The 26,934-nt window shown below is 53.0% G+C and overlaps 3 protein-coding genes across 5 annotated transcripts; 2 read left to right on the forward strand and 1 right to left on the reverse strand.

The window, feature by feature from the left end:
* The first annotated feature begins 390 nt into the window (after positions 1–390).
* On the forward strand, positions 391–5,227 carry SLC7A4 (solute carrier family 7 member 4). The gene is made up of 4 exons (XM_058851813.1): positions 391–1,374; positions 1,492–2,168; positions 2,967–3,075; positions 3,590–5,227. The coding sequence occupies exons 1-4, from the start codon at positions 393–395 to the stop codon at positions 3,781–3,783; spliced, it is 1,962 nt and encodes a 653-aa protein (XP_058707796.1). The 5' UTR covers positions 391–392; the 3' UTR covers positions 3,784–5,227.
* An 8,437-nt stretch (positions 5,228–13,664) lies between these two features.
* On the forward strand, positions 13,665–24,513 carry P2RX6 (purinergic receptor P2X 6). 3 transcript variants are annotated; one of them, XR_009278985.1, is made up of 13 exons: positions 13,665–13,917; positions 14,021–14,165; positions 14,358–14,429; positions 17,421–17,496; positions 17,926–18,019; positions 18,295–18,375; positions 19,075–19,216; positions 19,392–19,501; positions 20,806–20,899; positions 22,527–22,592; positions 23,290–23,367; positions 23,742–24,122; positions 24,186–24,513. XR_009278985.1 is itself a non-coding variant. In XM_058851818.1 (13 exons), the coding sequence occupies exons 1-13, from the start codon at positions 13,793–13,795 to the stop codon at positions 24,254–24,256; spliced, it is 1,170 nt and encodes a 389-aa protein (XP_058707801.1). In that variant the 5' UTR covers positions 13,665–13,792; the 3' UTR covers positions 24,257–24,513. The 3 variants fall into 3 exon arrangements, 2 of the variants coding, with proteins under 2 accessions (XP_058707801.1, XP_058707800.1); XM_058851818.1 differs by having other exon boundaries at positions 24,107–24,122; XM_058851817.1 differs by having other exon boundaries at positions 23,742–24,513.
* Positions 24,514–24,612: 99 nt separating this feature from the next.
* Positions 24,613–26,633, reverse strand: LOC131585538 (transmembrane protein 17B-like). Its single transcript, XM_058851787.1, has 5 exons — positions 26,516–26,633; positions 26,148–26,251; positions 25,650–25,763; positions 24,971–25,251; positions 24,613–24,655 (listed from the first exon to the last, which is right to left on the reverse strand). Exons 1-5 carry the CDS (start codon positions 26,631–26,633, stop codon positions 24,613–24,615), a joined length of 660 nt encoding a protein of 219 aa, XP_058707770.1.
* Between the last annotated feature and the right edge of the window lie 301 nt (positions 26,634–26,934).

The raw sequence follows: 26,934 nt of genomic DNA on the forward strand, positions 1-26,934 counted from the left end.
TGGTGGGGTCCTGGCACAGCAGGGTGAAGTTCAGGTAGATGTTGGATAAGGTGAAGAGGAGGCAGCAAAGAAACCTTCATCAGGGCCAGAGCAGACTGGTTTGGGCTTGAATGGGGAGATGCTGCCCTGGGAGTGCTGTGGTTTACCTGACACATATCCCTGTTCTGTTCCACCTCTGGAGGAGGACACACTGTGCTGAGCTCCATGCTGGCTGAGGAGCCAGGGACACCTGTAATGTGCCCTGGTGGCTTTTCCACCCTGTCCCCAGCACCTGATACCTCAGGTGCCAAGGGAATGTTCACCCCTTCCTGCCCCTCTTACCAGGTCTCCAGGCAGGATCTCACTGCTGAGGATCCGTCACTTTGCTGAGGGCAGGGCCCACTGCCTCCAGGATGGCGAGATGGCTGCCCCGCTCCACCGACCTGACCCGCTTCTGCCAGAAGCTCAACCGGGTAAAGACCCTGGAGGATGACATGATGGAGACATCCTTTAACAGATGCCTTTCCACCGTCGACTTGACGCTGCTGGGCATTGGGGGCATGGTGGGCTCCGGGCTTTATGTCCTCACAGGCACTGTGGCCAAGGAGATTGCCGGCCCTGCCGTCATCATCTCCTTCATCATTGCCGGCTTTGCCTCACTCCTGGCTGCTCTCTGCTACGCCGAGTTTGGAGCCCGTGTGCCCAAGACAGGCTCTGCGTACATGTTCACCTACGTGTCCGTGGGTGAAATCTGGGCTTTCCTCATTGGCTGGAATGTGCTGCTGGAGTACATGATCGGAGGGGCTGCGGTGGCCAGGGCCTGGAGTGGCTATCTGGACTCCATCTTTAACCACAAGATCAAAAACTTCACCGAGACCCATGTGGGTGCCTGGCAGGTGCCATTCCTGGCCCGCTATCCAGACTTCCTGGCAGCTGCCATCCTGCTGGTAGCCACAGCCTTCATCTCCTTTGGGGCCAAAGTGTCCTCCTGGCTCAACCATGTCTTCTCAGTCATCAGCATGGGTGTCATCCTCTTTATCCTCATTATGGGCTTTGTCCTCGCACAGCCCAAGAACTGGAGCACCCAGGAGGGTGGCTTTGCCCCATACGGGCTGTCGGGCATCATGGCTGGCACAGCCACCTGCTTCTACGCCTTTGTGGGCTTTGATGTCATCGCAGCCTCCAGCGAAGAGGCCAGGAACCCACAGAGGGCTGTTCCCAGGGCCATCGCTTTCTCCTTGGGGCTGGCCACTGGTGCCTACATCCTGGTGTCAGTTGTGCTGACGCTGATGGTGCCCTGGCACACGCTGGACCCTGACTCTGCCCTGGCCGATGCATTCTACAGGAGGGGCTATGCCTGGGCAGGGTTTCTGGTGGCTGCTGGCTCCATCTGTGGTGAGTACAGGCAGCGGTGGGAGGGAGCTGCCCACCCCCCCTGCTTTGGGGGCTGGAAATGATCCCCAGTTTGGGTTTGGGTCTGATGGGGTCTTCCTTCTTCTACCCATCCCTCAGCAATGAACACAGTTCTGTTGAGCAACCTCTTCTCCCTGCCACGCATCGTCTATGCCATGGCCGAAGATGGGCTCTTCTTTCAGGTCTTCTCCCGAGTGCACCCCCGCACACAGGTGCCCGTCGTCGGCATCGTGGTCTTCGGGCTGCTTATGGCCCTCCTGGCCCTCGTCTTTGACCTAGAGGCCCTGGTGCAGTTCCTGTCCATTGGCACACTTCTGGCCTACACCTTCGTGGCCGCCAGCATCATTGTCCTGCGCTTCCAGCAGCAGAAGGGGGATGTCCCTGCACCAGCAGCTAGTGGCCGGCCCAACCCCGAGCCCCACGAGGACCCGTCCAGGGGCGAGCTGAAGGAGTATGAGTCCTTCTCCGACAAGCTGCAGCTGGTGGACAGGGACAAGAGCAACGAGCAGCGGGAGCCAGGGCAGCTGAAGGCAGCATTTGAGCCCTACCTGGAATTCCTCAGTGACTTCTACCCTGGTGAGGTGGTCATGGTGGCTGTGGTGACCCTGATGGTGTCTGCCATCTGCCTCTGCTCCATTTTAGTGTTTGGCAACACCCACCTCCACCTGCCCACCTGGAGCTACTCCCTGCTGCTGGTCCTCTTCAGTTTGGGCTTCCTGCTCAGCCTCCTCCTCATCTGGGCACACGAGCAGCAGCACAGCACCCAGACCTTCCAGGTATGCCTAGGGCCTGGGCAGGGAATTCCTCTGCAGGGGTGAGGGGAGGTGGGAGCAGCTCTGATGGATTTGCAGGTGTCCCAGGCACAGCACTTTGTTGAAAGCACCACAACAGCAGAAGGAGGAGGGAGGGGAGGAAAGGAGGAAGAGGATGTTTGTGGACACTGGGTGTGGGGAGTGTTGGTATCTCTGACGTTACTCTGTGTGGCCACTGATCCCCAGGAAGGGACATCCCAGCAGTTCTGTGTTCATCCCATGGGATGGATCCCCATACCATGGGACCCAGGGATTGCTCCTGTCCACCTTGTGTTCCCTTCTCTGCATCCCTACAGCTCTGCTCCTCTCCTGCCTCAGCTTCTTACTTTGGCTGCCCTTCATCTATGTGATGGAGCTCATTTTCAGCCTCCAGACCATTTCTATGCCTCTTGTGCTCTCCCTCTCTTGTTTTCAGCCCACCTGAACCCTGATGTAGTCCGTGCAGCTTCATAACAACAGTGGTGATACCACTTCCCTACCATGCCCCTGCCCTGGCTCATCCAGCAAGGACCATGTTGGCTCGATCATGCCTGGAGGTTGTTTGGTCCTCATGATGATGCCTGTGCCTACTCTGCCAGCCTGGCTCCCAGCTCCTGGCTCCATTGTTCCTTTTCCTTAAAGAAAAGTGCCATTTCTATAAATCCTGAGGTGACAGTCCCTTTGTCCCATGCATTTGCCAGTGCTGTCTTTTGTCCCTATGATTTTAAAGATGTAGAATATGGTCCTGCAGGTCTCACCCTTCCAGCTTCTTTTCTCCTGCAGATCCCCTTGGTACCCCTGTCCCCAGCACTAAGCATCATCCTCAACATCTACCTGATGCTGAAGCTCAGCTACATGACGTGGCTTCGCTTCGCCATCTGGCTCCTCTTAGGTGAGTGCTTCCACAGCTGCTCAGGGGAGGGGGAATAGGGTTTGTCTTGGCACTCTCTGGCTGCTTTGGCAGCTCCTCTCCCTCACTTATGGGTCTATAAAGTGTGTCCTTCCCCTTTCTGCCTCTGATTCCCCTTTGGAGATGCAAGCTGAGGTCTCCCAGCACCTCCTGAGCCTCACTGTTTCCCACAGCATTACAGTTTTTTCCTGTTAAAGTTCTGATCCTTAAAGCCCTGGGCCAGAACCACCCCCTGCTCCCCCTACCCTGAGGTAGCTCCCTGGGGCTCTGGAAATACTTCCCTTTCCCAGGGACTGAGGGTGCTCCACTTGCTCTTAACATGCTGCAGGACCCTTTTCCTCCTGCGAGCAGCTCAGTTAAGCCCCCGTGGTGCTTTAGCTTTTTGCTCCACTGGATTGCTAGCCACATCCATGCCCCATTCTGCTGTGATGCCAGTTGTGATGGTGCCAGCAGCCAGGTTATGCTGGAGCCCCTGCTGTCCCTGTCCCCACTGCAGGCCTGCTCGTCTACTTCGGCTATGGCATCTGGCACAGCAAGGAGAACCTGCGGGAGCCGCAGCCCCAGCGTGTCAGCGCCCGCTACGTGGTGTTTCCAGGTGGCAGCCTGGAGGAGAGGGTGCAGGCAGTCCAGCCTAGCTCCCAGCCCGCCACCGGGCTGCCAGACACCGACACCGATGACTGCAAGAGATGACACCCCTGGCAACAGGGGCACCTGGGGACGGGAGCGTCGGAATCTCCTCCCACAATGAGGCCAGAGATCCACCCCCCTCCTCCTGGTCCCTCTGATGGCAGATCCACTGGGGTTGCCCTGGGTGTGGGGTTCCACCTGGAGAGGATGAGGATGCTCACCCTTCCCCACATACTTCTGACAGGGTGTGGAGGAGCTGCCTCCCTCCCCCATCCCCTTCACTCAGGAGCTGGGTCTCAGCCCAGTGCCAACCCTGCTCATGAGGAGCCGTGTCCTTGTCACCTCTCCCCAAGCACACCCTGGCACTGTGCAGCACATCTCCTGTCTGACAGCACATCTCTGCAGCCGGGGATGCAGAGGTTCCCCACAGACCAGGACAGGCAGCCCAGTGCTGCCCATCCTTACTCTTGTCCTGAGTGCAGCCCCCTGCCTCCTGCACAGTCCCCTTCGGAAGGGGGCAGGGGCCAATCATGCATCCTCACAGGCACCCCTGCCATCCCTATCCCCAGAGCTGCTCTCCTCAAAGGCTGGGGCTGAGGGAGCTGAGGGGCAGCTGGAGACATGACATGAAGAAGAGATATGGCCAGAGTGGGTGGCTGGGCAGGCACCCCAGGAGAGCCAGTGGAGACTGGCATGGCAAAAGCCCAGCTGCATCTCCTCAGCCACATGAACTGGCTGGCTGAGGGATGGACTAGGGGCCATGCCTGCTGGAAGATAATGCCATGGCCTGAGTGGGGTATGGGTGCTCAGGTACATTGCCTTGTCCCTGGAGGTCTCCAGCAGCATCACTGAGCTAGTCTGCCTGGAGCTGGCTCCCCACTTCTCCTGCACCCTAGCAGCACCACCTGCCCCACCATGGGAACTCATTCCCCCATGATGCCCCTTCCAGGCTCTCTGGGACTTGGGGACAGGCTCAGCAGGTGCTTTTCAGTATTGGCCCCTCCCCAGCAACCATCCCCATGCTCTGGGGTCACCCCAGCTGCAAGGGTGTCATGGGGGGGTCCCCAGCAGTACTGCTGCAGCCACCCCTGACTGTTTTGCCCATGGGCAGCCTAATGGAAGGGAAAAGAGTTTCAGCATGTTTTGGAAGTCAGTCAAGCGTGAGGTTACCAACTTGATGGGCCTTGCAGCATGGACACCCTGCTCCATCCTCATCCTCTGCATGCGGCAAGGAGCTGGGGACTGTGGGAAAGCTGTTCCATTACTTCTGACTGGCCAGTCCCTGGGGGGCCCTAGAGAGGCTGTGGGCACCCTCAGTAGGATGTGCTAACTCCGGTGAGCCCCTCTGTCTGATAGCACTGCTCCGTGTCCCGCCTTGCCCCCGTGCTGCTGCCACCAGAGCTGTGGCCCCGCTTGGCACCTCTGTGTTGTGGCTTGTGAGCAACGAGCTGATTTGGACAACCTCATAAATACTGTTTCTACAATGGCTCTGGCTGGTTGTGATCACTGTGTCCACAAGACTCAAGGTGGGAAGTGCTCCCCATTCAGTACTCAGGAAATTCCCCGCCCAGAAAGTGGGGAAAGGGAGGGTCGTGTTGCCCACTGCCACCCTGCTTCCACAGGGGTTCCAGTCATGAAGACAAGCTCCAGCCAGACCCACAGAAACCAGGACCCCACAGGGCTGGGGTAGGCTAGGACTTGAGCCTTACAGTACACAAATACTCTGATATTGACCTAGATAGGACTGAACCCCACTTTGAGCAGCAAGGACAGTGCTGAGCCAGCACCAGGGCAGGGTCACTAAAGCTGCCCAAGGTTATGAGCCAAAGCATGTGAGAACTTGTGTAATTAATGGGTATTTAATTATAACCCACAGTTACCCCCATCCCCACACTGCTGTTCTCTAGGGAAATGTCCTTCCTGAGATAACAGAGTCCTTCATTAAAAAGCAGGTGTTCAACAGGCACCTGGGGAGGCACAGGCTGAACCCTCCTTAGTGACTCAGCTTTAATCTCGGTAATAAATCCATTGTCAGCAGGACAAAGGCAAGTGAAAAGATCCACAGGGACAGAGGAGGAGAAGGGAGCCCAGTGCAGGGCTGGGGAAGGGCAGGAAGGTCCTCACAGAGAGGGATGGGCTGAGTGTGACTTTCATGTTCCCATGTGGAGGAAAATAAATGGCAGTCACATCTCTCACCTCTCCTAGAAGGGGTCTCAATCAGCCTTTTAAGCTGCAAAAGACCAAGGAGTTACTGAATGAGCCTTGTATCCACTGATATTTATTCTGTTTAAAAACATTAATTTCTGAAAATGCACGGAAATCCCCCGATAGGCTGAGGCAAAGCACGGGGTCCTCCCCAGCAGAGCAGGGGGTGCCAGGGATGCAGCCAGCAGGGTATTAAAGGTTTGGAGTGTAATTCTCCAGCACCTGGGAGACCAGTGGGACCTCTTGAGCAACCTCTTGTCGGTTTTCTTTTAAATAGGATTACAAAATTGGTCAGTTAATGTGTCATAGACTGTCCTACAGCAGTAGGATATGCTCTGCACAGAACATTGATTTTTAATTGACTACTCATCAATGCACACAGAAAAAAAGGGGGATGGCAGCAGCCACTGGCACCCAGACAGCAGCCCTTTTACAGGAACTTCTTCCTGAAAATTGTATTAGCAGAAAAAATAAATAAAATCCAAAGTAAACAGCATCAGCTGGGCTTTAAGATGGCAGCCTGTAATTGTAAGAGAAAACCCTGGCTGCCCCATCCATATCCTCAATTCCAAACAGACGTAAAATGAAACCATTCCCACGTGCAGTTTCCAGAACCCTGTTTCATGGAGCTCCAGGAGCAGCTGCTTGCTGCTTCCCTGTGGCTGACCATACACCAGAGCAGTATCCTTCTCCAAATTAGCTTAAAAATATAAATAAAGTCCTCTATTTTCTGTGAGCCATGGCAATGGTGTAATCAGGCTGCAAGAAATCAATGTATTTCCAGAGCTGCAGGGAGGTATGTGGGTCAGTGCTGAAGTGGCCCAGGAACTGGGAAGGGCTTTATGGGCCATGGGGCAGGAGCAGCTCTGGCACACGTGCTTTTGGCTGGGCTAAGAGGGTTAATGTGAGTCTTGCATGATAATCCCCACAGACAGCATGGGAGTGGACAGGCAGCAGCCAGGGCTGGCTGAGCCTCTCCCGTGATGCTGCTGGACTGGGAGGACTGGGACAGTAGCTGGCAGGGCAGTGCCAGTTTGTTGTACCCTGGGAGGACAGTTTCCATAAGGCAGGTGGAGCAGGACAAGGAGAAATGCAAATCCAGAGGGGAATAATACGGAATTTGTACTAAGAGAAAATCAGTGCTGGGGCTGCCACATACCCCCTTTAAATGGCAGTGAGTAAGAGAGTCTGTGGACCTTAGACCCGGATGCAGCTCAGGGATGCTCCAGGGATGGACATAAGTACTGAGCCAGTGATGATTTTGGAGGCTTCAGGGCACAGGATCGCTGCTGCAGCCCATGCAGTTGTGGGGATGGGAGCAGTGGGAGCTGCAGAGATCTCTGGGCGGTGGGAGCTCTTACAGGGATTGCTGGGTGTTGGAAACCACAGGGATTGCTGGCCTCTTGCTTGGAAAAGCACAGGGGAGCAGGAGTTGCAGGTGCACAGTTTAATAATTGGAATAAGCAGCTTCTTGCATAGCTGAGCCCTGTCCATGATGGAGGGAGGAAAAGGGTTGCATCCAAAAGACAGGAGCTCCATGTCCTAATTAAATCACTTCCCAGCCTCATGTTCCTAAATTATCACTACCCACTACCCACCCCCACCCCATCCCCCCGGCTCTGAAAGCAGCAGATGAGCTGCAGGGCTCAAAGAAGCTGGCTGTAAGTAATCCTCTCATTATCCTGCCATGCTCCCCTCCTCCTCCTGCAGACACAGCCTGAGGATGAGGTAAGCATCACGCAGCATTCCAGGATGCCAGCAGTGGTGTATCTGCTCCTACCACCAGCTGGGGAATGACAGGGCATTAAAAGATGCCACAGAGCAAGGTGGTCTTGTTCTCCCTTCATCCCTGCATGATGCACTGGCAGTCAGGCAGACAAATCCCTGGGTCATTCCAGGAGTGTTTGTGCTGTCCCTGCAGCTACAGCTCTTCCCTGTCTCAGCACTTTCCAAAGAGTGTAAGCGAGGGCACAAATGGCATGGCCCCATCCCTGTGGTAGAGGTTCCATTCCAACACCAGATGCATCTGCTGCATCTGCTTTGGGGGCAAGGGAGGAAACGGCCATTTCCCCACATGTAACACACCACACAGACACAAAACTGCAGCTACCAGCCTCAATGATCTTAGCGTTTTTTTCCAACCTTACAGATTCTATAAAAGGAGAATAAATCTTTCCCACATGCACAGGAAACATGGAATGAAGCAGTGGACTGAAACTGCCATGAGGGAGATTTAGGCAGGAGACCAGAAACGCATCCTGAGGCAATGACAGCTTGGCCTGAGGTTGTGAAAAGTCTGTCAGATGCTGGCAGGAAGAAGCTGCAGCTTGCAGCTCCTCTGGAGCCAGGATGGCCAGTTTCTCATTATCCCACACCTCTCTTGCAAGGCTGGAAGCATTTTAGGGCAGTACTGGGGGCTCCAGTCCTTGCTAGGACAACAGCCAATGCACCTCTGGGCATGACAGCATGCTCAGTATCCTAAAGGAGATCATAGTGCTCAAGAAAAACACTTGAAAAACACAAAAACTTCTTTTCTGTGTGGGGAGAGCAGCTGAAGCCATGCTGGAGGTTCTGCTGCCCAGCCCTGCCTCCAAAGTTAGTAGCTGCTATAGCTAGAACTTTGGGATCACCTGCATAACTTACATTGGAGAAGTTCCACATCGAATCAGGCATTGAGCTTCCTGGAGTAGTAATGCTCATTTTCCAGAAACAGACAGCTGGAGCAGTCCCAGAGTGCTGCAGCAAAACAAGCTGGCAGATCCTTCCAAAAGGTCACAGGGAACAAGGACAGTCAAAGCTTCAAAAGCCACTGAACAAAGTGAGAGCTACACAAGAATTCTGTAAAAGTACCATTAGTAGTAATCAATGTGGATTTGTGTAACCTCAGTGCTCTGACTGGGACAGGACCTGTGAAGAGGCAGCAGTGCTGGTGTGCTGTAACACCTTCATGAGGCACTTTGCAAAGAAAACCAAAAGGAACAATATGGAACTGACACTTGAACACAAAAATGAAAAAGGCTCAGTACTAGAACTATTGAATCCCTTGAGAACAGGGATTCAACAAGTTTTCTGGTGAGTTATTCCAAGATTGGCTTCCAACACAGAGAGAACACAACTGAGTTTGAGGAAAGAGGAACAATGGATCCAGCTGGGGAGATCAGCAGGTAAATCGGGAATAACTGGTATTTCAGTATAAAAGAACTACAGTTCTTGGAGTAACTCATGCTAATTCCTCACAACCTTTGGCAGCAGCTGCCAAAGCATAGCAAATCCCTCCAACTTCCCACACAAACCTCCAGGCTAGCTCCAGCTGCCTGCTCCCTCTCCTCCTGGAAGCCCTCTGGGAAGGCAAATCCCACCTGGAAACAGGGCAGGCTTGTGCTCTGTGTCCCTCAGCCACCTCATCAAACCCATAGGACAACGGGATGCTCAAGGTCCCTATCCCAGTGACATTGCCCAGTAAAACACTGCTGGTTCACCTGGTGTGTTTAGGTTCCCAAATGGTTTGTTGATACATTTATTGAGCCTAAAACCACACAGCTCTGACTCCAGTGACAAATCCATGTGTGTCAAAACATGGGCAAGTGGATCTTCTGTAGCTGGTGAATAAGAACAAACTTGGAGTGTATTGTTTCATAGGATTTAAATTTGCATCTCTTCTTTGGAGAACACAGGAAGGGCTAGGGGCAAAGGACATAACAGAATAATGGTGAAAAATATTTTAAAATATAAGCACTTACACTGATTTAAACCAAGCCCCAAAAAGCGTCTGTGTTCAATACACAAAGTTTTCATCTAGAGACTAAGGGGGTGTCAGGATGGTTCTGATGTTTTTAGAGACAGCCCAGATTTAAAGACTGCAGCCCATATTTACAACATGCAAATGGTTTAGACAGTCCTGAAACCAAAACGCAGGCGTATTTGTTAGACACATAATGATAAAATCATTTGTGTATTTATAGGACAGACCCCATTAGGTAAACCATAGAATTATTTTCAAGTAAAGAAGATAAACTTAATAGAATCACATAATCATTTAGGTTGCAAGAGACCTCTAAGACCATTAACCCAGCACTGCCAGCTCACCACTAACCACCACCATGTGGTCCCTTTCAGCCTCAGAGGCTTAAAGAACTGGTTTTTATTTTGGTGAGTAAAATTTTAGTAGAATTTTTATCTCTTATTTCCAAGGTCTGTGTGATCCCAGGTCATAGATTACTCTTGGACAGGCACAAGGCCAGCACGTCAGCTTCATGTGAGCTCTTACAGTTTAAGAACAGGAGTGAAAACAATTCCCTGCTCCAAGCCTTTGGCCGAGGCAGCTGCCCTTGGCTATGGAAATGATTTCAGTTGATTCTAAGTTTAATCCAATATTTTCTTCTATAGCCATTCCAAAAATCTCCCCTAAGAAAAGGTACATGAAACCAAACAGTTAAAAGGTTAAAAGAGTTAAAAGGAAGTTTGGGTTAGTTCATGCACTTCTCTGCAACTGTCTGTATTACCCCTAGGTGATTAAAACTACATCTTTTTCTACCTCATTTACCACAAACCCAAAGCAGACGCTGCCACACAGTGAAGCTTCTATGTTCTTTGACCTCAGGTTGCCAAGACAGCAAAGAGGGACTGAAAATCCCATCATCATGATAAAGCCAGGGGCCGGTGCTCACAATGCAGCTGTGAATACCCCACTCGGGCTCAGTGGCCCAAAAGCTGACACTGAGCAGCCAGGGAGCTCCCACAGCCTCCTGGTCCTGGAACCCCTCCCAGAGCCACTGGAAATCAGAACAGGTTTGCTCAGCAAGTGTTCTGTGAGTTTCCAATGGGGCAGGAAAAAATGAGGGTGTCAGCCAGGACAAATGAAAAGGAAACCGTGTCCATGCCTGAAGATGAGGCAGCTGAGTAGAACTGTTGGACTGTAAAAGGAACAGGAGGTGAGGAGGACAGGGGTGATGATAAGCAGCCACTGCAGCCGTCAAAGGTAAACACAGGGTAAAAAAAGCCGAATGGAACTTGGAACGAACGAGGTGGATGGCTGGGGTGTTCCTGGTGGCCAGAAGTGGTGATTAAGGTTATTTTCTCTCCTGTGAGACAAAGTCCACTGAAGACATGAAGGATGTTCAAGAAGGAGGCTACAGCAGGTGAGATGTGTGAGGACTGAGGATTGTAAAGCAGCGGATGGAGTGAATGTTGAATTTTGCATGAAAGACACCACCCAGGAAGAACATGGATCTGGCACACAACATGGGATGTGGCATGGCAGAGAAACAAATCAGTATCTCCTTTCTGAGTGTGTACCCATCAAGCACACACTCAGTGTTGGAAGCAGAGGGATTTGGAGTACAGCTGCAGGGTGAGACCAGGAGTAGGGAGATCTATGAATCTTCATTCTGGAGATACACATGGCTGGGGATACCCAAGGACATCCGTAGATGGAGAAGGTGAAGCCTGTGCCAGGAAGGTAAAAAAAGGAACATAAATGTTGGAAGGTTAGGGATGAGTGGTGGTGTCACAAGAAACATGTGCACAAATGGAGAGTCCAGAGGAAAGGATGGAGGCTTGAGCCCAGCACAAGAGAGCCTGGTGACACCAGTGCAGAAGAAGGCCCAGGGAGCAGTAACTGGATGGCATCACAGGAGTGCTGTGATTGCAGGGATGTGCAATTAAATAATAGCTGCTTAAAGTCAGGAGTCAAAATAAAAGAGCAGTAACAAGACTGAAACCAACAAGAAAAGAAATATCCAAAGTCACCAGCAAAGAGAGTCCCCAAACCCACTGACATGGGTGTACATAAGTACAAGATTCCCCTTCAAAAATCATTCCAAGCTTTGCCAGGAAAGCAAACACTGGATACAGTTGAAGATATTTCATTATGTTTTTAAAGGATTAATTTATCTTTCCATTAAAATTATGAAAAATACTTCTGCTGTCACTATTTATGATGCAGAGGAAAAGGTTGTGGCCCACTGTGCCTGACAATGTACCTCCCTGGGCATCGCTTCTGCCTGCAGCCTGTGACTGCACCTGGAGTGAGTGTCCCTTTAGTTTACTCACAGGTGCTCTGAATCCTGAATTCCACATTTAAGCTTGTATCGCCTCAGGCATCCTCCTCTCTGTCAGGAGCAATTCTAATTTCAAAAATATTTACAGTTAAACAGAAGCATGGCCATGACCTTGTGATTATACAAAAGATACTACAAAATCAAATTATTATCTTTATTCACAGATATCAGAGACAGGAAAACTAACTGGAAGGGACCTCAGAGAACTATTCCCGACAAAATAAACTTACAAAAAAGTTTGTCAAAAATGAGTATGAAAGACTGTACTCTTTTATGGTCCAAACTGCACATTTCTACAATGCTGTGCCTGCTGAAAGTGGCTTCAGGTGGGACTACCTGACATGAATGTACAAAAAGTTTATAATTTCTTCCTAAAAATAGTAATTAAAAATTATTAATATTAAAATATTAATTAAATTTAGTAAAATTTATTAATTTATTAATTTATTAATTTCTTTATTAAAATTATTATATTTATTAATATTTATTTAAAATATTAATTAATATTAAAATATTAATTAAAAATAATAATTTAAAACAGACAATTCATAATTTTTTCCTAAAAATATTACTTTAAAAATGTGGAGTACTCCAGGGGAGATGACACAAAGGAAAAATTCTCAGCCCAAGGGGCAAGAGGTGTACTGACCCATTTACACATCCCGTCCTCCCACCTGCATCCAAGGAAGGAGATGATTCTGGTTCCTGAGCACTTCAAAGCAGTCTGCTGGCAAATCCTCACTGCACACCAACATCACATCTCATGTGCTGGTTCTGGTATGGGTGCATGGGGCTCTGGTAGGTCCCTGAACCTCCAGCAGGGCAGGCTGGAAAGGGCCCTTGATGTAAAACTTAGGTTGCTCCAACATCCAGAGGAATGACATCATTTTCATTGGCGGGAAAGACAAATTGCCCATCCCTTGGTCGGGATGGGGGGTGGTCTGTGCTGGTTTAGCACAGGCTGGGGGATCTGGGGGTGCTCACCTGGAGAGGAGAAGGCTCCAGGGACACCTCAGAGCCCCTTCCAGGGCCTAAAGGGGCTCCAGGAGAGCTGGAGAGGGACTGGGGACAAGGGATGGAGGGACAGGACACAGGGAATGGCTTCCCACTGCCAGAGGGCAGGGATGGATGGGATATTGGGAAGGAATTGTTCCCTGGCAGGGTGGGCAGGCCCTGGCACAGGGTACCCAGAGCAGCTGGGGCTGCCCCTGGATCCCTGTCAGTGCCCAAGGCCAGGCTGGACAGGGCTTGGAGCACCTGGGGCAGCGGGAGGTGGCCCTGCCCATGGCAGGGGTGGCACAGGATGAACTTTAAGGTCTCTTCCAACCCAAACCATTCTGTGATTCTGTGGGTAGGGCCCGCGGCTGGGGCTCACCCGGCTGTCTGGCAGGCCCCGCAGCCGCTGGGACCCGCGCGGTGTCGAGGCTGCGGCCCCGGCCCAGCCCGAGGGTGCCCCGGCCCCCGCGCGCCGCCGCCATGGCAACGGGGGGGAGGGGGGGTGGCCGCGGGGGGCGGGGCGGGCTGTGGCGGGGAAGGCGGGCAGCGCCGAGTGCGCAATGACCGCGGCCGCTGGCCCCGGGGCCGCCTTTCCCTCTCGGGGCCGCCTTTCCCTCCCGGTACCGCCCTCCTCATCGTGCCCGCCTTTCACTCTCGTGCCGCTCTCCCCACCGTGCCCGCCTTTCCTTCTCCTGCCCGCCTTTCACTCCTGGTGCCGCTCTCCCCACCGTGCCCGCCTTTCCTTCTCCTGCCCGCCTTTCACTCCTGGTGCCGCTCTCCCCACCGTGCCCGCCTTTCCCCTTATTGCTGCCATGCCGGGCCCACCCTGCGGGTCCCTGCTCGACTACAAGACTGCCAAGTTCTCGCTGACACGGAACCGGCGGGTGGGGCTGCTGCACCGGCTGCTGCAGCTGGGCGCGCTTGGCTACCTGCTGGGGTAGGCACCCTGCCCTCGGGGTGGCCGGTCCGTGCTGAGGCAGGGACACCCCCCAGCCCTCGGGTGCGGCCGGGGGTCCCTGAGAGCCCCCGCCCCTCCGCAGGTGGGTGCTGCTGCTGCGGAAGGGGTACCAGGAACGCGACGCGGCCCCGCGTGTGGCCGTGGTCACCAAAGTGAAGGGGGCGGTGGCCGCCGAGGCCGCGGGCCGGCGGCTCTGGGACGCTGCGGATCTCACCTGGCCCCCGCAGGTACGGCCGGGCCCCGGGCGGGGAGGTCACACATACAGTCAATTGTCTTGGAAGGGGATGCCGCAGGTACCACTGGCCTCCAGTAAGCCCTGGCAAAGCCATTAGTGCCTGTTCCACCCATGGTGTCACAGGGTGTCCCCTTGTACCCACTCTGGTGTCAGCCCCCGTTGACAGCGTCTTCTTGCTTCCCAGGGAGAAAATGTGCTTTTCCTGGTGACTAATTTCATTGCCACAATCCAGCAAGCCCAAGGCACCTGCCCTGAGGTGAGTGAATGGACCTGCCTCAGCCTGGCCTCACAGGGGTGGGACGGAGCCAGTGGTCCTGCTGCTCAGTGGAACCCAGTGGAAGACCAGATAAAAGGGAAAAATGGATTTATAGTCCCACAAAACCTGATTTCCCTCATTCTCACTGCTTTACTTCCTATAAATCATTATCACTGAGCCCAGCATAATAGCTATTCTAATTTGTGCCCCTCTACTGTAAAAGCTATGTGTTAGGGACAATACTGGAGCTATCTCTGGAGAAGAAAATAAACCTAGGGACCAGAAAGGCATTAAAACCTCAGAGAAGCCTAGGGACCAGAACTGCATGAAGGCCTCCATCCTGAGAGACATTATGAATTCAAGCAACATGGTTACTGACTGCTTTATCCCAGTACAGAGTAAGTACAACCAAAATGCAATCAGTACAGATTTTTTCCACTTTCTCAGGCCCCACACTGGACACCAGTAATTGTATTTGTCCTGGTTTAGGGTAAATTTGGGAGAAAACTTCCTAATGGAGTCCCTCCAGAAAGCAAATTCAAGCGGCCCTTCCCCCAACTGGTTCAGGAAAAATACTTCCTTGGAGAAAAGTGGAAAAAACTGTTTATTTAACAGAAATTGAATAATATTAAAAAATAAAACCTCTCAATGTTCAAAGAGATGGCAAATCCAGAAGAGTCGTTTTCATGGGGTGTAGCTCAGCTCACTCAGTCTCTTATCAGTTCCTCTGGTGCTGGAAAGTGCCGAGGCCCAGACCCTGGTGGGCCACAGGCGTGAGCTCCCAGGGTTTGTCTGGGTTTTCAGTCCAGTGCAGGTTTGAAGAGATCCAAGAAAAAAGGAAAATAAACAGTCTGGGGAACTTCTCTGTCTCAGCTAGCTAAAAACTAACTAAAAGCAAAGGAAAGCTCTGTCCTGCTGTCTGTCCATGCTGCAGACAATGCAGTCCAGAGAAGCATGCCGTTTGAGTAAGTGCCATTTCTGACAACAAGCTGTGCGCTTCTTCTTTCTCCCTGTTTGCTCTCAGAGCCAGTCTTAAAGGTGCTGAACTTACATATGTAACAAACAGAACAGGCAGCTGGGGATACCAGCATCATACAGTCACCCCAGGACAATAAATAGCGCTCTGCAGCACATCTGCACTTGCTCTCTCATACCTTCATGAGCCAAGATGTGTATCCATATGTTCTACCAGAACTGTTTGTGGTGGCCAGGACAGGGAACAGGGGGCCTCTCCAGCTCTGAACTCTTTGTGTGGTGGTACTGTATGACTATTCCAGGCTTTCTGCTGCCCTTGAACAAGTGGATGCCTTGGCACACACTCCATGGATACCTGTGTCATGTTTCCTTGATAACTCCCTGCTGCAGGACTAATGCCCATCTTAGTGTCCTGTTTTTAGGAGGAACAGAGCACAAGGTCTAGATGGTTTTCCAGCTAGCCAGCACTTAATGGTATATGTTCTCTGGTAGAAATCTTCCCTTTAAGGCTGGAGTCAGGCCAGCTCCTTCTCCCAGGCTGGACCCAGCTCAGCAGATGGGAGTAAATGTCCTTTAAGCTGAACCACTGCTGGCACTTTGTACCTAAGCCAAGCACCAATTGCATTAGCTCCCTTTAGCTCCTGCTTTGGCCAAATGCTGCAGGGGAGGAGAAACACCAGGCTTGGATTGGGGAAAATGGCACCAATGATCCATCTTTAAAATGCTGAAAACTCCTAAAGTCCCAGCAGGGAGGAAGACAAGTGCTGTAGGACATTTCAGGGTTCTCACAGGCAGTCACAGGCACCTCTGGTTTTGCAGTGTGCAAGCCAAGGACACACAGAGCTGAGGATTTCATTCCAGAGCTGGGGTGTGTGTTGGTGTGTATCCCAGCCTACATCCTGTGCTGGTCTCCAAGAGTTCCTCTGTTCCTGGCATTTGGGCTGTTGATGACATTCATATTTGGAAAGCTTTGAATATTTAGCAGCTTTTGGCTTTGCAGGGAGTTTGAATCATCTTAATATTCTTGACAACCAGAGTATTTGGTGCTTGCAGATGAGTGTGTCTGTGGCCAGAGGCAGCACCAAATGTGAGCTGAACTGTTTCAGCAGCTGTACATGCACTTAAGTCTTTGCATCCTTTTATCCCTTTATGTTCCAATGTTTGTGTTCCTTTTCAGACTACCAAGTTCACTCCTTTCCATGCCTTCTCTTCCTCCCCTACATAGCCCATTCCCTAAACACTTTGGGCAATTGCCAGATGTTTTCCTGCATCCCATAATGACTTCAGACCCCACCCATCCCAAAGATGCTGCTCCTCACAGATCATATTGGTGGATTTTACACCTGAATGAGGGGCTGAGGCTGTCCTGAGGCAGCTTGGGGAAGGCCTGAACAGAACCTCACTTTTGACTCCATAATTGAGAATTCCCTTCCTGCATCTAGGCCTCTGTGCCCCCCAGGGCTTGGGGGAGGTGGGTTTCTGATGAGCTGTCATCGCCTGGGGTAGCTAGGGGAGGTGTTAGTGGTGTTTCCCCAACTACCATCATCTCTCTGTGTTTGAATGAGGTTTTTACTGCTCCTGACAATCAGGCAGGTCCAGAGTAAGGGTTAAGCTTTTCCTGTCTCTTGTAAAACTTGTGTTATGCTGGATTTAGGGTCTACTAAGCTCTCCCCCAGGGAATTCATCACAGTACTTTACAAGGTGTTTAATGGGCTTAGTCATTAGGGCCTTCCTGAATCTCTCGGTGCTGGTTCCCAGTTCCATCTGAAAGGTCTGAGGTAGCTCCTGAGGCTTCCTCTGCCACTGAGCACTAGGACACAAGTGCTCTGGAGAGGAAGGATTGCCCCTTGGACATGCCTCTCTTCTGACTGGCTAGAGGTTGGAGAATGTTCATCTCTAACTATGTGGGAAGCACTTGGAGAAGCAGGAGCAGCAGTGCAGCAGTGGGGGGGAGTGACAGCATGGCCTCAGGTGGCTGCACAATGCAGTGACAGCACTTCTCTCTGTCCCTCACAGAGCCCCTCTGTCCTCGACGGGATATGCAAAGAAGATGCAGATTGTCCCATGGGAAACCCTGTGGTTCATGGCAATGGTACTGGGTGTTTTGCTACAGAAACAAAAACCTAGAATGGTTTGGGTTAAAATGGAACTTAAAGCTCATCCAGTTCCACCCCCTGCAATGGACAGGGACACCTTCCACTGTCCCAGGTTGCTCTGAGTCCTTTCCAGCCTGGCCTTGGACACTTCCACGGATCCAGGGGCAGCCACAGCTGCTCTGGGCACCCTGTGCCAGGGCCTCACTACGATCAGGAATTCCTTTCTAATACCCCACCTCAACCTGCCTCTGCCACTGGGAAGCCATTCCCCCTTATCCTGTCCCTCCAGGCCCTTGTCCCAATTCCCTCTCCAGCTCTCTTGGAGCCCCTTTAGGCACTAGAAGGGACTCTGAAGTCTCTCCAAAGTCTTCTCCAGGTGATCAACCCCAACTCTCTCAGCCTGTCTTACATTGTTTCCTTTCTAGGGATAAAAACTGGGAAATGTTTGATGTTCAACACCACTCATTCCACCTGTGAGATCTATGGTTGGTGCCCTGTGGAGAATGGCACCCTGCCCAGGTAATCACACATGAGGAGACAGCAGATAATTGGGAGCTTTGGCTGCCTCCCTCTGCATTACCAGGAGCCTGACCATACTTGCCCAAGGGGCAGCCAGGCTCAGGGAGACCTCTGACATTGACCTTCTTGTCAGTTAAAGTCAGAAGACTTCACCTAAGAGCATTTCTTGCACCTGTCCATTGTAGCCAAAATTCTTGCAGGAGAGACTGCAAGGCTTGGGAAATGGGGCCTTAACCACTGTGCAAGGCATGACTTTGTTGGTGGTTGTTTTCTAGGAAACCACTTCTGGCTGAGGCGGAGAATTTCACTCTTTTTATAAAAAATACTGTCCACTTCACCAAATTTAACTTCTCCAAGTAAGTACAGTACTTTCCAGCTGGGCTGAGCATGCAGCCTGGTCCAGCCTTGGCACCAAGCCTGTCATGGGGCTGAGGAGCTGAAGCACTCGTGGAGCCAATGGCACCCAGGGCAGGTAGTGCTGGGCCAGTTAGAGCAGGACAGGTTTTGAGGTGAATACAGGTCACTGCAGGTGTGTTGGGTGTGCAGCTCTAAGAGCAGTGGGATGGGGACCTCAGAGAAAGGGATTGGTGTCCATTTGCCCATGTAGAACACTGTGAAGAGCTGGATAAGGCCAGACAATTCCCAAACTCTCATTTGGAAGTGAAACTAATATTTTTTTCTTTTAGTCCTTGCAAAGTGCTTTCACAGAAGGCCCCACAGCCCCAGCACACTGACTGTCCCACCCTACTGTGGCAGGAGATGTGGCATGATCTGTCCCTGCTGTTAACCCTAACAAGTGACTAGAGCTGCGTGCTGGGAAGAAACAAAGGAGTACGAAGAGGTGGAAGGGAAGGTCATGGCACATGCTGTAGGGGATAACTCCATGGGAGATTCCTCTGGGCTGGTTTTTCTCCATCTGAGGCTTTAGGCAAGGCATTGACTGTCCCCCCACCAATGCCCTGGTGGGCCCAATCCAATGCGAGGGTCCCCTTTGCAGTCCCACAGCTGGGCTCCATTACCACCCACACCCCTGCCCCCCCTCTCTCTTGTCTCAGGTGCAACACTTTACAAACAACTGACTCCAGCTATTTCAAGAGCTGCACATATGATCCAGTCTTCAACCCCTCCTGCCCTGTGTTCCGTGTCCGTGACATGGTGGAGGCAGCTGGAGAGAACTTTGGAGACCTTGCACTGCTGGTACTTGTTTTTTATGTAACTATGGAAAGTGACTCAAAATTCCTCAAGGATGTGAGCAAGAAGCAGAGGATTGACCTGAAATGCTAAGGGAATATGTGATCTGGGAATGTCTGAACAGTTAATGACTCAGCCAATCTGATCCCATGCTTCTCCTGGAGTAAAATGTGTTTTGCAGGGAGGAAGCATCAGAGTTCTTATTGAGTGGAATTGCGACCTGGACCACCCCGCTGCCCAGTGCCAGCCACAGTATTCCTTTAGCCTGCAGGACACAAGGTACAATTTCAGGTAAGGATGCTGGGACAGTGGCTACACAGGCCTGTGAGATCAGCACATGGCAGTTGTTTGAGATTTCACTTCTGATGGATGTTCTGAAAGGAGCAGCAGGGACAGGAAGTTTGCCTTGGTCAGTTCACAGATGACACTGAGCTGGGTGGGAGTGTGGACCAGCTGGAAGGCAGGAAGCTGTACAGAGGGAACTGCACAGGCTGGATCCATGGGCCAAGGCCAATGGTGTAAGGTTCAATAACATCATGTCAGATCCTGCACAGGGCTCACAACAACCACATGGAATGCTCCAGGCTGGGGCAGAGTGGCTGGAAAGCTGCAGGCAGAAAAGAACCTGAAGGTGAACATGAGCCCAGATGTGCCCAAGTGAGCAAGAAGGCCAAGGGTACCTGATCTGTGCCAGCCCTGATATGACAGCACAGGGGAAAGTGCCTGTTCCCTGTGCTGGCCCTGCTGGGGAACCTCCAGTCCTGGTAGATCTGAGCCCCTCCTGACAAGAGAGACCTGGAGGGGCTGGAGTGTGTCCAGGGCAGGGAACAGAGCTGGGGAAGGGGCTGGAGCCCCAGGAGCGGCTGAGGGAGCTGGGAAAGGGGCTCAGCCTGGAGAAAAGGAGGCTCAGGGGGCCCTTCTGGCTCTGCACAACTCCCTCCTAGGAGGGGACAGCCGGGGAGGGTCGGGCTCTGCTCCCAGGCAACAAGGAGCCTTATTGGAGGGAACAACCTGAAGTTGCACTAAAGGGAGTATTTAGATTGGATGTTAGAAAAAATCTTTTCACTGAAAGATTTGTCCAGCCCTGGTGCAGCTGCCCAGGGCAGTGGTGGAGTCTCCATCCCTGGAGAGATTTAAAAGCTGTGTAGATGGGGACATGGGTTAGTGCTGGGTTAACTGGACTTAATGATGTTAGAGGCCTTTTCCAATGATTCAGTGATTCCAAGGCAACAAAGAATGGTAACTCAGGGCAGGGCCTGTCAGTACAGGGATGCTGTGGCAGTTCCCATACTTCGAAGCTCTGTTGTGTTTGGAGCTGAGCAGGGCATTACCTGCCTGAGAGCAGGTAATGTGACTGTCCCCACCTGAACTGGGCACACTGAGAGCTGCATGCTCCCAGTGACCCAGACTGGGTGCTGAGGGGATGCTGATGCCCAGCTGTTGGTGGCAGCGAGTCATTGCTGCACGTGTATGCCCAGTTCCCAGCCTGGAGGACACCCAGGAACCCACCAGCCCAGCAATCCTTTGGCACTAGCACCCACTTCCCTCCCAGCCTTCATGGAGCTGCCTTTCTGAGCCATGCCCATCTCCCACAGAACTGCCTCCTACTACTGGGGCTCGCAGCGGCAGCTGTACCGAAACCTGCTGAAACTCTATGGGATCCGCTTTGACCTCTCCGTGCACGGCCAGGTACTGTGAGCTCCTCAGCCCCAGGGCTGACTCCTCGCACCACTACTTCCACTCTACCCACATCGTTTCTGCTACCATCACTTCTCCCACCTGGGTGAGCTCTTCACCTCTTTCCAGAGTTTCCTAAGCAGAGCAGGAGAAAACAGTCTCTCCCATTTGAAGAAAAACCTTTTGGTAACGCCCTGAGGAGGGAGATTTCCCTCTCTGAGGGTCTGACATGAAGGCTGTGAATTGTTCAGTAGGCAAGTTGGGCTGGTCTGGGCTTGTAGGTGTCTCTCTGAGGATCTTATGGTGGGAGTACCCTGAGAAAGATCAACCTGAACTCTACTGGACTTGGACAATTAATCCCTTCTTGATTAAAAGTACCCTCAGGGGGAAAAGGTGTGGCACGATCAAGGCTGGACATTCCCCAGCCATGTGCACTGTGAGCCCAGAAATTGCCCATGTCCTGGACTCATCCCCAGCAGTGTGGGCAGGAGGTAAAGCAGAGATTCTGCTTCTCTGCCCTGCTCAGGTGCAATGCTGCCTCCAGCTCTGGTGTCCCCAACACCAGAAGGATTTGGAGCTGCTCAAGTGAGCCCAGAGGAGGGCATAGAGATGCTCAAGGGCTGGAGCCCCTCTGCTCTGGAGCCAGACTGGGAGAGCTGGGGGTGTTCACCTGGAGAAGGCTCCAGGGAGACCTCAGAGCCCCTTCCAGGGCCTAAAGGGGCTCCAGGAGAGCTGGAGAGGGACTGGGGACAAGGGACGGAGGGACAGGACACAGGGAAATGGTTTCCCAGTGGCAGAGGGCAGGGAGAGATGGGAATATTGGGAAGAAATTGTTCCCTGTGAGGGTGGTGATGCCCAGGCACAGGGTGCTCAGAGAAGCTGTGACTGCCCCATACCTGAAAATGTCCAAGGCCAGGCTGGACAGGACTTGGAGCAGCCTGGGATAGTGGAAGGTGTCCCCTGTCCATGGCAGAGGGTGGAATGAGATGAGCTTTAAGGTCTCTTCCAACCCAAACTATTCCATGTTTTTATGATTGTTGATGCTACCCTGTGCAGCATCACTCACAAATTCAGTGCTTAGCTTTCCAAAGAGGAAGCCTGTGCTGAGAGCACTTCCCACACTGAGATATGTTCACAGCTGGTCTTTTGTGCTCAGCAGTGCCCTTTGCACCTGAAGAAGGTGAAGCACACTGTGCAGGAGAGGGTGTACCACCTCTAGGCTGAGAGAGCAGGAGAGAACAGGAGCTGTGAAGCAGGAGAGAACAGCCAGAAGGGAAACCACCAGACTCATTTGTGAAGGGAGGGACACATCACACCACGGTTGTGTTTGCTGGGCTGTGGTTCCATGGGTGGTAGCTGCAGCAAGAGGGAGGTTCCTGCTATGCCTGCAGGAGCAAGTGGTTCACAGGAACCTCTGCTGCTTCTAGGTCATCAGGCACCCTCTGTCCCTTCTTGGACAGCCTAAGGGGGTTGGAGTCAGCACGACAGCTGTTCCTACAAATGGGCATGGGGAAATATCCCTGCATCCTCCAAGCACCTCCTGACTTTGAGCATGCTGCCCCCCATGGCTCAGTCCACAACCTTCTCACCCCTCTGACCACTCCCCACCTTCTCTTACCCCTCCACTGTTTCTCACCAGGCTGGGAAGTTCAGCATTGTTCCTACTGCCGTGAGCTTTGGCACCAGCATCGCCTTCTTTGGTGCTGTGAGTACTCTCGATACACCCTTTTTCTTCCATCTGTGGCTTGGGATTTGCCACTTCTCAGTTGTTTCCCTGCCTGCCTGGGCACAAAGCTTCCTTAGTGCCAGCCAGCACAGAGGGGAGATGGTCTGGCACGGTGTCAGCTCAGGTCTCCCTGTGACCATTAGTAATGACACCACTGGATTGGGGTCTTGAATGCTGTCATGGTCACATCTTATGGAGGTCATGTTTTTGTGTGGATCCCAGGGCAGAGTATCACTGTGATGCTGCTGGCAGGAAAGAGCAGCTCTTCTCTGCTTCTCCTCTGACTCAGAAGGGACCCAGTGTCCTGTCACTATGGTGGAGCAGCCCCTTGTAGAGCCCTTCTCTGGCTCTACCCTTCCAGCAGAGTAACAGAGAGGTCCCTCACCTGCCCCCCTTTCCTCACTGACATGCTCATCCCAGTCCATATGTGACTGTGAGGGTGCTGGAACAGCCCTCCCTGTCCATCCATTGCAGCCTGGGGATCCTGTCTGACCTCCTGTGCAGCTCCTGGGACCAGTTTGGGTCAGAGAGGAGCCAGTGGAGGTGGCTGGAGGCAGGGCTGGCTCACTGCCCCAGCAAATGCTCACAGCTGGCTGCAGGGCTCAGTAGGAACCAGGATGGAAAGCCAGGCATTCCCGTGGGAAGTTCCTTGTCTTCAATGTTTGTCTGTCTCCAGGCTACAATAGTCTGTGACCTGGTTCTGCTCTACCTGGATGAAAAGGCTGACCTTTATTGGAAGGGGAAGTTTGAGGAGGTAAGGATAGAGCCATATGGGGGAGAGGAGGTTTTGAAGTGAATCATTTTGGATTTAATGATTTTCTGCCTTTTGGTTACAACTCAGTTCCCAAGACCAGGGAAAAACCTAGTGGAGCAGCTCTTAGTCTCTAACTTTTGGGCTTGGTTGCCAGTCTGAACTGGGAGAGGGATCCAGCTGGTGCCAAGGGTCACGGAAAGTTGCACCATGACCTCAGCTACTGTCAAAACATCAGTGGGTTGCCATGGGGACCTTACCTGGAAAACCGACCCAGCTTCATGTTTTTTCACCCTCTTCCAAATGGAATGTGTTGGAACTCTGTGCAGAGAGAGGCCAACTCTTAGTGCACATTCTGTCCTGTGGTTCATTGACAGGTTTATGTGCCAAGCATGACTCCATTGTGGAAATTCACTGCCCTGGTCAATCAGGGAATCACAGGGAGGCCCCTACAGACCAGTAAAGCTTGCAGCCCTGCCCCAGGTCATCTCCAGCTTTTTCTGGCCAAATCTTAGAAGCCTCTGAGGAATGAGATCCCCCATCTCCTGGTGAACTGTCCCGAAGCTGCACCATCCTATGCAGGGGCAGGGGGGGAAACTTTCCTAATGCCTGATCTCAAATCCAGAGTGGAGTGAGGGTCCTGGACAGTGAATCTGGTTGCATGGAACCAAGCAGAGTACCCAAGGACCATCTGGGCTGCCTCCATGGCTGCTGTATACTGATGCCCCTGTTCATTTTGCAGGCAAGACCCCCTAAAGGTAAGCCTGGGGCCACAGCTTAGGGACATTGGGAATGCTCCACCACAAACACCCTCCCTCCAGAGCCACCTCCAGGTAGATATGATGGGGAAGCCCTGGTGGAGGTGGGCCAGTCCTGGCACGGCCGGAGTTAGGGTCTGCCTTTCCTGGAGAAGCACTGGCAGCAGCAGCAGTTCTTGGCTCCTGGAGCACAAAGCGATCCCAGTGACAGCTCACAGCACTGACAGCTGGTGCTGGAGCAGAGCTGCCCCAGAACCAGAGTGTGCTGGGGAGCAGCTGCTCCTGCTTGGCACAAGAGGCTTAAAGAATTTTGCACTTCTCCATGTTCCAATGGCCATGGACCTTGATTTCCCTTGAAAAACAGGGATGTAATGGAATAAAGCTGTTCTGTAAGCAGTAGGAGGCTCTGCTCTGTCTCTAGCCCTGGAGGGACTGTAAGCTTGTGGAGTGCTGCTGTTCTTGCACCTCGCGGCACCCTGCAAGCTTTCAGCTAGGATGGCTTCATGTGGGCCACCTGGATTCTCAGAAGCCCCCTGGGAAGTTCAGGGAGGGTTTAGGGGCCTAGCTTAAGTTTACAGCCCTGGGCTGGTACTTCCTAGGGGTGTGCAGTGGTTCCTGCACACTGGTTCCTGCCTCCTTCCAGGGCTGTAAACATTTCAGAGGTGCTGACCCCTCAATCCCACTTTCCCCAGGCTGTGTTGGCTGGTGCAGGGCAAGGGTCAGCTGGGCTGTGCCTGGGTGCTGCCTCTGGGGGCTCCACAAAGCTCAGAAACAGTGTCTGTGGGTTTGAGCCTGTTTAATGCTCCCTGCCAGGACCAGCTGTGTGGGGTGGAGGGGTCCTGCAGCACCACGCCATCTCCGCTGCCTGTCCCCTTGTGCCCCCCAGCTCCAGCCGCTCCCCCCCACCCTCCAGGAACTGCCGCAGGTAAAACTGTGCCGCCAGCTGCTTGGTCATGATCCTCAGCGCCAGGAAGGCAGCCACCATCTCAAGGAGGAGGAAGACCAGGAACAAGCTGTGCATGGGCACCTCCAGCGGCAAGTGGATGACCTGGCTGTCTGTCAGCAGGAAGAGCAGGAGGGGCAGCTGGATCAGGAAGGAGAGGAGCAGGAACCCAGCCAGCTCGGGCACCTGCAGGATCAGAACCTGATGAGAGGAGGCAGTGGTGGGCTGGGGGCACCCTCTGTACCCCTGGAACTTCCTTCAGCCTTTGCTGGCCTTGGCACCTGGGAACCAGGGACGTCCCTGCCACGTGGAGCTTTGGTCAGATTCTGTCAACCCCCCACCCCCACCAGTGCTTAAGGGTAACACAGGAGAGATACAGCAGGAGGGCAAATGGGTCCCCTTCATTCCCTCTCTCCAGGTCATGCCTGCACCCATGATTCTCTTCTGGGACAGCTCCAGGTAGAACTCCAGAGGAAGGACAGTGATGGGCACTTGGGTCCTAAGTGAGGGGACATCCATTCCCCCATGTGGGCTGATCCTCACTGAGCACGAGGGCCTTTGTGGCCAGGGCAGGCAGTGCTTACCTTCTCCTGGAGGTTCCCCAGGTAGCCCAGGTAGAGGCGGGAGCCCTCAGCCAGTGAGAGGATTAGGAAGGCTGTGACCAGCAGGAACTGGTAGTGCCAAGGCAGCAGGTGGTACTGTAATGGGGGCACAGCCTTGTCCGAGTCCAGCTGTCCATGCCCGGTTTCCCTTTACCTGTGCACCATTCCCTGCTCTCTATGCCCAGCTCCCTGTGCCCTCCTCTCCATGCCCAGCTCTCCATGCTCTGCCAGTTCTCACCGTGGTGGTGCCCAGCTCTGCCTACACTTCCCAACCACATTAACCATTTCTGCCTGGTTAGTTCATGAGTTCCATCTCTAGCAGAGATGAGCAATATTTTCTCATGGGGGTCAGGGCATTTTGGGGATCCATTAATTCTGAAGAGGCTCCTCTGTCCCCTGCCCACATTGTCCCCCACCCAAGCACAGGGAGACTTGGCAGGAGCAGCTTCCCCCATCCCTATGTGCCCCATGGGATGGTACCTTCAGGTGCAGAATAATCCCCTCAGCCAGGCACCAGACTGGGAAGTAGTAGACGTTGAAGTAGAGCATCACCTGGAGGGGCAGGCTGGACAACACCTCGTGAGCTAGGCAGGACAGGCAGGGATGAGCAGGCTGCTCACCAGCCCTGAGGTCCCCCTGCCCCTGGGGTCCCTCACAGCTTGCAGAGGGGAGCAACAGACCCTCGGTCCCACAAACAGCTGATTGCAAACAGCTTATTTTTGCTCCCCTCTTTGGTGGGTGCTGCTGCCTCAGAGGCACCCAGGTGCTTTGGTGATGTGCTGAGCAGGGTCACGGTGGTGGACAGCCCCTGTTCCCAAGCCCCCTCCGCAGAGCCCTTCTGCCCGTACCTGGCTGGTAGGTGTGGGCGGTGCCACTATCCCACGTCTTGTTGTTGATGAAGAGGGAGCCACTGAAGGCCACCAAGCCCCGGCGCAGGCTGGGGGGCAGTGGGGTGGGTGCAGCCATGGACAGCAGCTGAGCCCTGCTCACCCCAGCCCGGCTCAGCCGGGATTAGCCAGGAGGGAATCAATGAGATGACAGGCCAGGCTAATGCACAGCGCCACACGCCCATTGGCTCCCTGGGGACACGGTTGCTGAGCTGGAAGGGGGATCTGGGGAAGGGACCTTCAAACACCAAGCCCACGCAGGAATCACAAGATAGAGTTGCAAGGAAATCACAAGTCACAGAGCATCTCCCCTCTGCAGCACCTTTAGGGGGTGACGGCAGGTTGCATCTGTCACCGTGACTTGCAGCAACTGCACCCTC

Source organism: Poecile atricapillus, chromosome 16, assembly GCF_030490865.1.
Source record: "Poecile atricapillus isolate bPoeAtr1 chromosome 16, bPoeAtr1.hap1, whole genome shotgun sequence".
In the NCBI taxonomy this organism is placed as follows: Eukaryota; Metazoa; Chordata; class Aves; order Passeriformes; family Paridae; genus Poecile; species Poecile atricapillus.